This window comes from Protopterus annectens, chromosome 12.part0, assembly GCF_019279795.1.
Source record: "Protopterus annectens isolate FY-2018-M chromosome 12.part0, PAN1.0, whole genome shotgun sequence".
Classification (NCBI taxonomy): Eukaryota; Metazoa; Chordata; order Ceratodontiformes; family Protopteridae; genus Protopterus; species Protopterus annectens.
The window spans coordinates 885,438,652-885,452,076 of NC_056746.1; the positions used below are offsets into that span (position 1 = coordinate 885,438,652).

The 13,425-nt window shown below is 42.4% G+C and overlaps 1 protein-coding gene across 6 annotated transcripts in view; it reads left to right on the forward strand.

The window, feature by feature from the left end:
• ZMYND8 (zinc finger MYND-type containing 8) overlaps positions 1-13,425 on the forward strand; it is a 1,698,999-nt gene that overhangs the window by 651,912 nt on the left and 1,033,662 nt on the right. For all 6 annotated transcript variants that reach the window (XM_044089914.1, XM_044089913.1, XM_044089918.1 and 3 more), the window contains 2 exons: positions 7,984-8,097; positions 8,624-8,716. In XM_044089914.1, the coding sequence (XP_043945849.1) occupies positions 7,984-8,097; positions 8,624-8,716 (207 nt within the window). The remainder of the gene's footprint in view (positions 1-7,983; positions 8,098-8,623; positions 8,717-13,425) is intronic.

Genomic DNA, 13,425 nt, shown 5'->3' on the forward strand with positions numbered 1-13,425 from the left:
CAACTACTGATAAGGACAGGCAACACCACAGTAATGTGGTACATAAACCAACAGGGAGGAACCCATTCATACCCCCTATGCAGGCTGGCCATGTCACTTTGGCACATGGCTCTGGAATTACAAATCGAACTTCAAGCACAGTACTTGCCAGGCAAGGAAAACATGCTGGCAGACAACCTAAGCAGAAATATGACAGACCCACACGAATCGAAGTTGCACCCTCAAGTTTTTACAGAAATAATTCAAGCATGGGGAAGGCCAGACACAGATCTCTTTGCCTCCCACAAAAATCACCAATTGACAAAATTCTGCTCAAGGACTTTTCATCCACAGGCCTGGAGAGTGGACGCTCTCTCTTTCAGTTGGACAACAATGACAGTTTATGCCTTTCCACCTCTTCCTCTGCTGCCCAAAGTTCTATTAAAAACCAAAGCAGTCAGACCAAAGATGATTCTCATTGCTCCAGACTGGCCAAGACAGCACTGGTACCCACTCCTGAGGAGCCTGACGCATTCCCCACCATGGACCCTACCTCTAATGCCTCTTCTGACTCAGCACAGCTTCAAAACTCTTCACAGTCAGCTGAAAACACTCAGTCTGGCCGCATTGGAAGATTCCTTAACTTCACAACAGACCCTACTCTCCAAGGAGGGTGCAGGCTGTCATTTTGGAGGCCAGAAGGCCTTCTACTAGGAAAGCTTACTCCGCAAAATGGAAGCGATTTTGTGCCTGGAATGAGAGAAAGGGCCAGAATCCTGGAATACTGAATTTACCTCAAATATTACAGTATCTAGCTGAGGTGCTAAGCAGTGGACTTTCATTCTCCTCCATCAAAATCCATGCCTCAGCCATTTCTGCAGAATACAACACTGATCCTCCTTTATTCTCTCATCCCCTCTTAAGACAGATCCTCAGAGGGGCTAAGAATATTAAACATCCAAGGAAACAACCAATACCTGCTTGGGACCTCAATTTCATTTTAGAAAAGCTGACCTTACCTCCTTTTGAGCAGCTGCCTCAACAGATTTGCAATATTTGTCCTGGAAAACAGCCTTCCTTCTGGCTATCACCTCAGCTCTCAGGGTATCGGAACTACAAGCCCTCATGTCTGTGCAGCCTTTCATCATTTTCCATCAGGACAGAGTTTCCTTACGAACCAATCCGTCCTTTATGCCAAAGGTGGTATCCAGGGTTGCTTTGAATCAGGCTATTCACTTACCTACCTTTTACCCTAATCCTCAAAACAAAGGGGAGAGACTACTACATTCCTTGGACATCCACAGACAGCTACGCTATTATTTGGACAGAACAAAGCCTTTCAGAAAATCAGAACAACTCTTTGTGTCCTATGCTATAGGAGCTCAAGGGAAGCCAATTTCCAAACAGACAATCTCAAAATGGATAGCCCACTGCATACGCTTTTGTTACTCTTTTCATGGTAAAACTGTGCCTGCAGGCATCAGATCTCACTCTACAAGGGCCACAGCTACCTCTGCAGCTTTCCTCAGAGGAGTTCCTACCAAAGATATTTTGGAAGCAGCCACTTGGAGTTCTGTGCATACCTTCTCCAAGCACTACCACCTACCATTATACTCCAAAACTAGAGCAGGCTTTGCCACTGCAGTCTTGCAGGGCATCCTGGCTCCTCCTAGTTCCACCTAGGGCCTACCACCCCTCTTTTAGCTTTGGGATTCTACCCATCTGTTATGACTGCAGCTGTATGCACGATGAACATAGTACAGTTTTGTACCTACCATAAATGTAGATGTTAGAGTGCTAATACAGCTGCAGTCCAGGTTTCCCTCCCTCCTTCCCCTCTTGGGACAGGCCTATTGGCTAACACCTCCTCATACAACTAGATTGGGGTATTCATTTATGGTGTATTTGCTTGCAACTGCTGTTTTTTGATTATATTGCACTGCATTATTACATAAATTTATGTATTGCCTTCCTTCTGGGGGCAACTGATATGTGGGGCAAGAAAAACTGAAGAAAATGGCGTCGGCTGGTTCTTTTATACCCGTCGCACTGACGTCAGGGAAGAAGCGACAACAACCGACGCCAGACCTAGACTTTGGAATTCGGCCGACCGAGGACCCGCCTGACGGCAGGAGAGAACCCATCTGTTATGACTGCAGCTGTATTAGCACTCAAACATCTACATTTATGGTAGGTACAAAACTGTACTTTTTCCACTCAGTAACACAGCAATGAAGGGTTCCGCAGGTGGACATGTTTGCCAGCAAGGACAATGTTCACCTGGAGAAGTTCTGCACCAGGACAAGGCAGACATCTGCATGGAGAGCAGATGCCTTCTCCTTCCCTTGGACACACCTCTTCATTTATGCTTTCCCACCATTATCCCTGTTGCCTCTAGAGCTTCTGAAGATCAGGAAAGAGGGCCCAAAGGCCATCCTGATAGCTCCAGACTGGCCCAGGCTTCACTGGTTCCCTCTTCTTCTCAAGCTCACCACTCAAAAGCCTTTGATATTTTCTCAAAGGGTGGACGTCCACACCCAGAACAAGGGGAGGATTGTGCACCCCAACCTTCAGACTCTCAGCCTGATTTATTCTACAGTGCTCTTCTGCACCTTCAGCTTGTGTTAGCAGGTACAGACCATTTTAAGGGTCTAGAAGGCCTAGCACCAGAAAGTCTTACTAAGCAAAATGGAAAAGATTCTCAGTTTGGTGCTAGAAGCACCGGTTTAAGCCAAATTCAGTTAACATTCCTAATATTTTGGAGTACCTGACCAATCTAGTGGAGAAAGGCCTGCCTTATTCCTCCATCAAGATATGTGCCTCAGCCATCTCTGCCCGCATCCCTAGTCATTCTCCAGTTTATTCTCACCCCTTGCTGAAGCAATTTTTTAGGGGAGTTATTCACATTATGCCCCCAAGGAGGAAACTCACCCCACCTTGGGACCTCAACTTTGTCCTAAAAAGTTAACTTTGCCTTCTTTTGAGCTTGCAGCTTCTACCACTTTAAACATTCTTACATGGAAAACAGCTCCTCTACTGACCCTCACTTTGGCCAGGAGGGTCTCAGAGTTGCAGGCCCTAATGACAGTGGAGCCTTTTATTATGTTCCATAAAGACAGAGTCTCCCTCTGATTTAATCCTTCCTTCATGCCTAAGGTGGTTACTAATGTGTCTCTGAATAAGGCCATACATCTACCTACCTTCTTTCCCAAACATCAAAACAGAGGGGAAGATTACTGCACTCTGGATGTACATAGGATGCTACACTTCTGCCTGGACAGGACTAAATTGTTGAGGAAAACAGGCCAGCTGTTCATTACTTTTGCTCCAGGCTTGGAAGGAAAACCAGCTTCTAAACAGACTATTTCCAAATGAATTTCCCACTGCATCTCTTTCTGTTACAGTCATCATGGCAAAAAGCCCCCTGAGTTGATTAGGTCATACTCTACTAGTGCCACAGCTACTTCTACAGCGTTCCTCAAAGGGGTTTCCACTAAGGACACCTTGGAGGCAACCACTTGGTCTTCAGTACATACCTTCACTAGGCACTACCACCTGACAACGTTTTCCAAGTGTAGAGCAGGTTTTGCATCTGCAGTACTGCAGGGAATCCTCTCCTCTCCTTAATCTCCTTCCACCCTCTCTAAAGCTTTGGGAATCTTCACAACAGTCAGGACTGCAACAGTGAAATATGAAGAACCTAATACAGATGTGTACACTTGCCATAAATGTGTTTGTGTGTATTCACTGTTGCAGTCCTGACTGTTGGGATTTTCTGCCGTGATGTAAGCATGGCAAGTGTACACAACTGGTAATATCTCCACTTCTCTGTTTGGCAATAGATAGTTTCAGACAAATGGGATCTGAAGATCATTCATCAAGGTTACAGATGGCAATGGGAGAAAATTTTCAGAGATCAGTTCTTCATCCACCAGACCAGACACCTTGTTTCCTCCTGTCCTTCAACATATGTTGTCTAAGGGAGTAATAGAGTAATTTCTTCCTTCCCAATTTGAGAAAGGCTTTTATTCAAGGATGTTTTTGGTGCCAGAGAAAGAACATGCTTGAAGACCAGTTCTGGATCTTTCTTTCCTAAACCAATTTGTGAAAGTGCCCAAGTTCAGAATGCTGTCACATCACAACTTCTTTATCCCTTCTTCCTCATTTAAGTTTTCTAGTAACACTAGATAGATTCAAAAGATGCTTATCAGATCCTTATTTATACAGACTTCTGAAGTTTTTTTAAGGTTTTGTGTGTCTAGATCACATTATCAGTTCTGTGCCTTATCCTTTGGACTATCAGTTTCACTAAGAGTGTTCACAAAGTGTCTACCTCTGGTTACAGTTTATTGCAGGCCACAGGGTATCCGCATTTTTCCATATTTAGTCAATTTGCTTATCTTTGCAGATTCTTTTCCCAAGTGTAGAGAACTTCACGTGGGAGGGAGATCTCATACACAAGCTGGTATTCCAAAAGAACATTCAAAAGTCTTTTTTTACTCTGTAACACAGGATTGCGTTCCTGTCTACTAGACACTTCAGTTCAAAGAGTTTTTCTTCCACAGGAGATAATAGCTCTATATCTAGAGCTTTCCACTTAGACTTTGACCTCAGTGAGGGAATACTTAGGATTTTGGTTTTGTGGCATCTGTGATTGTCCTGATACTCCTGGTAAGACTCCACATGAGAAAAATACAGTGGTAACTGACGTTTGTTTGGTTCCAGCACCAACACACATTTTCTTTTCAAATCCTAGCTCTGGGATTTATCAGAAAAATAATCACTTGCTGGAGCTAGCAAATATCCCTAAATCCAATTTCCTTCCTACTCCCACCTGCTCCAAAACAGTCACTACAGACTCTTTGGACTTTGCTTGGGGATCATATTCAAGGGGTGATAAAAGTGCATGGTGTTTACCACACCAAGAACAGACTCAAGCACATAAATATAAGAGATGCTTGCTCTACACAAATCACTCATCTCTTTGACTCCCCTTTGGTCCCCTGGACTTCAAGTTGATAGAGACAATATCACAGTGACTTGGTACATCAACAAGCAAGGGGGGGACCAGTGCAGACTAGCCATGTTAGCTTGTTTGGCAATAGATAGCTTCAGACAAATGGGATCTGAAGATCATTCATCAAGGTTACAGATGGCAATGGGAGAATTTTTTCAGAGATCAGTTCTTCATCCACCAGACCAGACACCTTGTTTCCTCCTGTCCTTCAACATATGTTGTCTCAGGGAGTAATAGAGTCATTTCTTCCTTCCCAGTTTGAGAAAGGCTTTTATTCAAGGATGTTTTTGGTGCCAGAGAAAGAACATGCTTGAAGACCAGTTCTGGATCTTTCTTTCCTAAACCAAGTTGTGAAAGTGCCCACAACACAGCCTCACTGTACCAGCATCCTACATGTGGTCAGTACAAAACTATGAGGCAAAAAGATGAACAGAACAGAAGCAGAACCTCAAAAGTGGAAACTAGATTAGGAAGCTTTCCAAGATTTAATCCATTTGTGGGAAGTTCCTCACGTAGACCTCTGTGCAGCCTTTCTGAATGATCAGCTGGAAAACTTCTGCTCCAGGACTCCACGCAAGAAGGCCCTCAAGACAGATGCCTTTTTGTTCCCTTGGGCAGAAATGTTCCTACATGCTTTTCCACTCTTTCCACTGATATCCAGGTTATTTCAGTATTGCTGAAGATTCAGGAGTTGTCCCACAAGACCATTGTGGTGACTCCCTTCTGACCCAGGCCCAGTGTTTCTCACTTCTTTTGGAAATGGCCTAGGGCAATTATCATAAGCTTCCTCATAGAATAGATCTACTCACACAAGAACAGGGGTGTTTTATACAGTCAGACCCCAATCAATTTCAGCTGACTGCCTGGATGACAGTGTCTTAATTAACACCTGTTTTATTGAGGACGTGTAGCAGGTACTAATGATGACAAAAAAAGACTGCTACTAGAAAGGCATATATTAGCAAATGGAAAGGAGTTTCCAGTTGGTGCCACAACATAATCAGCACCCATTCAGGTCTAGTGTTTCTTTATTTTTACAGTATCTGTGTGAGTTACTATCCTTTGGCCATTCTTTCTCCTCCATCTGGTTTATTGGACATTTCAGCATGTCTTCCTGTTGACCTTCCTCTTTCAATACATTCTCCTATCAAAATGTGTATGAAAGGGGTTTTGTATAAGAGGCCTCCAGAAACTGATGGCTCCTCCTTGGAGATCTTAATTTTGTGTTAGAGAAGCTAACACTTGCCCCATTTGAATCCGCTCATCAAGCTGATTTGAGGTTCTTAACATGGAAAACTGTTTTACTGATTGTTCTGACCTCTGAAAGAAGAGTATCTGAGTTGCAAGCTCTTATGGTGAGTGAGTCAACTGAAACTCCTTTTCTGCAGAGATAGGGTTTCTTGAGAAATAATTATTCATTTATGCCTAAAGTGTTATCAAGAGTTTACTATAATACAAACTATCTATATCCTGTTTTCTTTCCTGAACCTAAAAATGAGGGAGAACAGGATACTCTGTACCTTGGATTTCCATAGAAAACTCCTTTACTATCTTGACAGAATTAAATCTTTTGGATCTTTGGATCAGTTAATTTCTTGTGAAGGTAAGAAGGGACAACCTGTGTGAAAAAAGACCATTTCTAAATGGTTGTCTTGGTATTTTACCTTTTGTTGTTCTCACCACAATAAAACTATTCCAGGCTGAGTTAAAGCTCACTCTGCCAGGGCCCTGACTTAATCTGTATGGCTTTTTGGAAAGGATTAGATTTTAGAAGCAGCAACTTGGTCCTTTGTGTGCACTTTTACAATTATTACAAGCGTGATTCCTTCTCTAGATCTAGATCAGGGGTTGCTATGATCATTCTCCAGGGGGTCCTGGAAGCTTCCCCTTGCACCTCTCAAATGATGTAAGCTAGAGTAATCTACCTGTATAGCTAAGGATGCTGCAGCAGTGATCAGTTTGTTGAACATAGTGCAGTTATCTAAGTAAACATACCATAACAGTAGATGTTCGAATGATTACTGCTACAGTTGCCGCTCCCTCCCGCTACTCCTCTTTTGTTCTTTGATTGTCAGGGTGAATCTGTGTGTGTGTGTGTGTGTGTGTGTGTGTGTGTATATATATTTATATATATATATATATATATATATATCTATGTTGATCCATTGAAATTGCGTTTCATCGAAACGTAAACCGTCAAACTCATTTTCGCGAAAGTGCACTTTGTCAAAAATGCACTTTTGCGAAACACAATAATGAAAAAAAACACTAAATCACATTTATGCAGAGGGCAAGCCCCCCTGCACCCCCCTACTTAAATATACTAACTCCCTTATCCCCACTGTAACACGATTCGGCTTTCATGAAAGTGCACTTTTGATGTTGTTCAGTTTCACTGAAGTGGGCTTGTCCTTCTGTTTGTCAATGAAGTGTACTTTCGACAAACAGAAAGAGACCTCTATATGTATATATATATAGCACACACACATACACTTTTTACTTCTAGTTAGGTAGGTGCGCTGAAGCTTTGGAAGCTTGCCTGCTTTTATATCTTTGGCAGGATATAACCTGTATAGCTAGGGCTATTGCAGCAATGATCATTCAAACATCTACTGTACTGGTAAGTTTTCTTGCAGAACTGTACGCCCATTGTGGGTGGTAGTTTCTGCTTTCTGGTCAACAGCCATTTATGGACTAACACAGAGGCAAAAGATGAGAGATTGACACTTAGGATTATGAACTGAGCATGTTAGGATGTGGAGGATAAACAAAGGTCTTTGGCTTGGATTGTTTACTTCAGGAAAAATCGTTATGGCAGTGTGCAGCTTGCTTGTGTGAGATAAGGGCATGTCCGCCATTGGTCAGAGATTTATCGAATTGATGTGCTTATCAGTGTTGGAAGGGCTCTTGAGCAATTGCTTAATGTCATTTGCATTTTCTAAAAGGCATTTGCTGCCTTTGACACCGCCTTGTTTTTTGTCTTGCAGAAAATTACAGTAGCGGAATGTATTGAAACACAGAGTAAAGCCATGACCATGCTGAGCACGGAGCAGTTGTCCTACCTGCTGAAATATGCACTACAGAAGATTAAACAGCCAGGGGTAAGGAAAAAACACCATTTATCATGGTAGGTTAAAATGAAATGTTTAGACTTTTACTGATTTCTTGTTAGCAGTGTGTGGGAAGGCTTCTCTTTTTGCCAACTATGTACCTGGAACTTTGCAAAACAGGCTCTGCTAGTTAACTGCAGGCTGTATGGAGACTATGTGTGGAAGCCACCCAGAAATCATTTTGGTTCATCATTCACACTTCTCCCACAAGCACATATGTGTTCTTTCACTTGATCGGTTTGCATTGAGAGTTTTTGCTTTGCATCCTTGTTCCTGTCATTTTTAATTGCATTGAATTGTTGATACTACAGACTTAACTAGTTTGTTTTTCTGCATGATTAATTTCTGTTTTATTCTCAGATGTGCACGTGCACACACACATACACACACACACACACACACACACACACACACACACATGAGCACACAGAAATATTTTGGGTTACTAAAGTTGGTTTCTTACTTCCTGTAAATAGGCTTTTATTTATTTATTGTTTTGCATGTTTCTCTTTATCAGACAGAACCATTTCAAAAACCAGTTTCTTTAGAGCAACACCCCGATTATTCAGAATATATTTTTCATCCTATGGATATATGTACGCTAGAAAAGGTAAGCATTTTGGGTCGATTTTTTTGAGTACATTTTAATGTGATTATTTGAGAAGAACTGCATTTAGCTGCTTCAGCTCGAGTTATTTTAAAATATGTTAATTCCATGAGTGTTAAAGGCGAAGTGGTGAAGTAGTTAAGAATACATTATTTTTGAGCTTTGTTTTCTTTATTTCTTCTTCTGGAATTAGTTGTAAGCAAAATAAAAAAAAATTAAGTTCATTGCTGTTTGGAGCACAAAACTGTGAGTTTTAATGTAGGAAAGGGGGTTGTGGACTTGCTAATCATTTCTTCCTGGGACAGGAGTAGAGGGCGGTTTCATGTCCACAGTATAATAGCTGTGTGTGAAACTATGAATGTGATGCAGAAAATGCAGTGATGGGAACACTTGAGAACTGTTGAGTTTTGCATCTTCACAGGGAAGGTGACCTTTGTCCTGTATTTATGCTACAGTGGCACAGCAACATTTGTTTTCGTCCCTTCTCTGCCTTTTTTGAATGATGAACATAGTCTTATTGGAAAGGAGTATTTGGTTCAAGTATTCAAGATTCCATTATGGTCTAGAATTTTTTCAGACTTGCATTATCCACACTTCATCAGATTACTGCTTTCACCTCTAACCTTGATGTCACATAAATTGGTGGTCTTTTTGTCATCATTAAACTAGTTTTGGCTTTTTGGAAACTTAGCAAATGTCCTCCTTTATCTTTGAATGATTCCTGCAGTGTAATATTCTATATTTTAACTGAATTTCTTAGTGTGGTTTTTGTATGGGATTTTATGCTATATTAGCGTAGGAGTCCAGTATCTGGCCTTTGTGTTTTCTAAGCCTAAGAGCAGTTGGTACATGGGCTATTATCACTATGGTGTAAAGAGATTTTATCAAATGAAACCCTTATCCCTAATGTTAAAGTGCCTGTTATATCCATGGAGTGTCACATGTCATTTCACACTTGGCCCTTAATTGTTGAGACTCAATAGAAGAGTCAGCTGCAGCCTTAGAGGCTAGTGACTTTTTATTGTTTCATTGGCTGGGGGGTGGGGGAGCTTCTCTTATTAAGTGACCATTTCAGGCTTAACTGCCATCTTTAGGAGTTTTATTGACACCTTAACATCTGGAACATTCCGATGTAGAATTCTGGGGGGGAAATTACTCCTCCAGGAGAAATTGAAGCATTTAGTGGACTGTTTTCCTCTTTTGATCTCATTCATCTTTTGCTTACAATGACCTGTTGACAAAAGTGCCTGACGTCTTTTCAATGGAAAATATTTTGAGATTCTCTGGTCCTTCTCTATGTTTTATCTCTTGTCCTGCTGGTTATGTGGTCCTTACTGATAACCGGTGTTTGATGTCCCTTCATTCCACAAGGGTGGTGGGGGAGATGCAAGCTACTGAGACTATCATCACTTGTCATAATTCTTGCAGTTTCTCTGTATACTTTACGGATTTACCTTCCCTGTAGGTTTGATTTTTTTTCAGAAAATTTCATAAGTTTCTAACAAATATGGTACAGTCCTTCGACTTGCTCATCCATACAGCAAAGGCCATTGCTCCAAGTCCTGGAGTCAAAACTGCAGTCCCATTTCAGCCTGCTGTGGCTCAGAACACACACAAAATATTACTGCCATCATTTATTATTTATTTATTTATTTATTTTACATTTGTTTATCTTTTCCATTTATGAAGAAAAGTGGTCACAGTTGATTTCATTGCAACAATCATTGCTGTAGTTTTGAAAGTCATTGGTTTACCTGTCATTCTTATAGGTTCATAGGTAGATACTAGGCTATTGGCCCTAGGGCCTATATAAGCCTAGCCAAAAAGGTACCCTGGCTTTCGTCACCCAAGAAAATTATTTGCCTGTGCCTTTGGCAAGCAGAGCCACAGAAGTGATCCCTAGGGTGAATTTCCTATCTCCCAGCTAGTCGTCAAGATTTTTCTTGAGTGCTAATGAGGAGCTTTGTTTGATATAGATAGGTAGTTTGTTCCAGAGTATGTGAAATTTCTGGGACAGGAATCTATCCCTCCAGCATGTTCTGTTTATTGTGGTGACAAGGTTTAGGTCCCTAGAGCATGTAGCTCAGAGGGATTGGGATTTTTTTTAAGTGGAGCATGTCCAACAGCTCTGGGTTTGACATAGCTTTGTATGTTAGGCAGAGATTGCCTCTGAGTAGGTGATATGCGACAGAGTAAAGCTGGAGTTTTTTGAGACGGTCTGCATAGGGCATCTGTTTGAGGCCGGTAATCTTCTTTGTGAGGTATTTCTGTGGCCTTTCCAGTTGTAGATATCTTGTGAGGTACATACCAAAAGGGGCGCTGTATTCTATAATGGGTCTAATGAGTGACAAGTAGAGGGGAACAATGACCTCTTTTTTTCGTGGATGAGAAACCTTTTGTGATGGTGTGCCACTTAGAAGGATTTTCTGACTACTGTGGAGATGTGATTATCAAAGGAGAGACTACTATTCACCTGTGCCCCAAGGTCTCTTATCACACTTTCGGTGTTAAGTAGACTGCCACCTATGTGATAGTTCATGGATACAGAGTTTTTACCAAAAGAGATGAAAATGCACTTTTTGACATTGAGCTTGAGGCCATGGCTTTGACACCAGGCATCTGTCTCAGTGAGGCCCTTTTGTAGGATGTCCACATCGTTAGGAGTTTCGATTATGGCTCCTAGTTTGCAGTCATCTACGAACTTCATTAGCCAAAGACCTTCTGTGTTAGCCTGTACTTCAGAGAAGTAGATACCAAACAGGAGAGGACCCAGGACTGAACCCTGTGGTACTCCACTTGTCACTGGTCTGAAATCTGATTTGGAGTCTTTTACTTTCATAGTGTAGGTTCTGTCAGTGAGCCAGTTGGCAACCCATCTTGTGACATAAGGATTTATACCTAGTGAGTTTATCTATAATTCCAGAGTGGGGGATGGTGTTGAAGCCTTGGCGTGATCTAGATAGGCTGTGTGAACCACCTTACCCTCATCTACGGCTTTGGTGACCACTTCAAAGAAGTCTATCAGGTTTAGGAGACATGATCTACCTTTTACATACCCGAACTGGGTGGGGTCCAGAGTTTGGAGATTACCAATGTCATTGTTTATAAGTTCCATGATGATACATTCCATAGCCTTGCAGACCAGGCTCATCAGGCTAATGGGGCAGTAGTTCCCAGGGTCCGTGGTGGCTCCCCCTTTGTGGAGTGGGATAACCATCACTGTGCGCAATTCACTGGGCACAAAGCCTGAGGTGAGGCTATGACTGAACATGTTACTGAGGTGGCGTGCCAGTTCGTTCTGTAGTTCATGTAGAACGCAGCTTGGGATGTTGTCAGGTCCCATGGATGCTGTGTTCTTGGCTTTGGAGAGTGTGGTTTTTACCTGTGCAGCCGTGATTACAGGAACTTTGCATTCTTTTGGTATAGAGATTAGCACTGAACCTATAGGTTCATAGGTTGGTACTGGGCTATCTGCCCGAAGGCATATATTAGCCCAGCCATGTTGTGCGGTATTCACCACCCCTTTAGTAGTTCCCTAGACCCTTGTACTAGCAGCTAGTACCCTTGGTCCCTATCTAGTAGTGCTGTTGGTGTGATCCCCGGTGTGAACTTTCTGTTACTCATCCACTCATCAAGGTTCCTCTTGAAGAGTGATAATGAGGGGCTCTGTCTTATGTAGATCAGGACCCTGTTCCATAGTAAGGGAAGTCTCTGCGAAGGGAATCTATCCCTCCAGCATGTTCTATTCATTGTTGTGTTGAGGTTTATATCCCTAGAGTGTGTAGCTCGAGTAGATTTGGTTTTGCTAAGATGGAGCATGTTCAACAATTCTGGGTTGGACATGGCTCTGTACGTTAGACAGAGATCGCCTCTGAGAAAGTGGTATGCAACAGAGAACAGTCTTAGTTTTTTCAATCGTGCTGCATAGGGCAACTGTTTGAGGCCAGTAATCCTCTTGGTTAGGTACCTTTGTGGTCTCTCCAGCTGCTGGAGATGTCTAGCCAGGTACATTCCAATTGGTGCATTGTACTCAATAATGGGTCTGATGAGGGAAGAGTAGAGGGGCACCATTACATCCTTAGATCGTGATGTGAACCCTTTCGTGATCAGATGGGTCACATAGAAGGATTTTCTAACCACTTTGGCAACATGGTTATCAAAGGAAAGCTGGCTATCTACTTGGGTCCCTAGATCCCTTATTTCTTCTTCAGATTTCAGGGGATTACCTCCTATGTTATAGTTTGCAGTTACTCTGTTTTTTCCAAAGGGGATTACTACGCATTTTTTGCATTTAGCTTGAGACCATGGCTTTGACACCATGCATCAGTCTCATTTAGGCCCTTCTGGAGGATCTCCATGTCGGACGGAAACTCTATTATAGCACCCAGTTTGCAGTCGTCCGCAAACTTAGTCAGCCACAGCCCTTCCATGCTTGCCTGTACTTCTGAGAAGTATATGCCAAACAGGAGGGGCCCCAGGACAGAGCCCTGAGGCATACCACTCGTTACTGGTCTGGATTCGGACATAAATCCCGCTACTCTTACTTTGTGGGATCTGTCTGAGAGCCAGTTTGCGATCCATTTTGTGACGTAAGGGTTTATGCCCAGGCTGGTGAGCTTATCATTAATACCTGAACGGGGAATGGTGTCAAATGCTTTAGCAAGGTCAAGGTAAGCCGTGTGTACCTCCTTTCCCTTATCTATAGCCTGAGT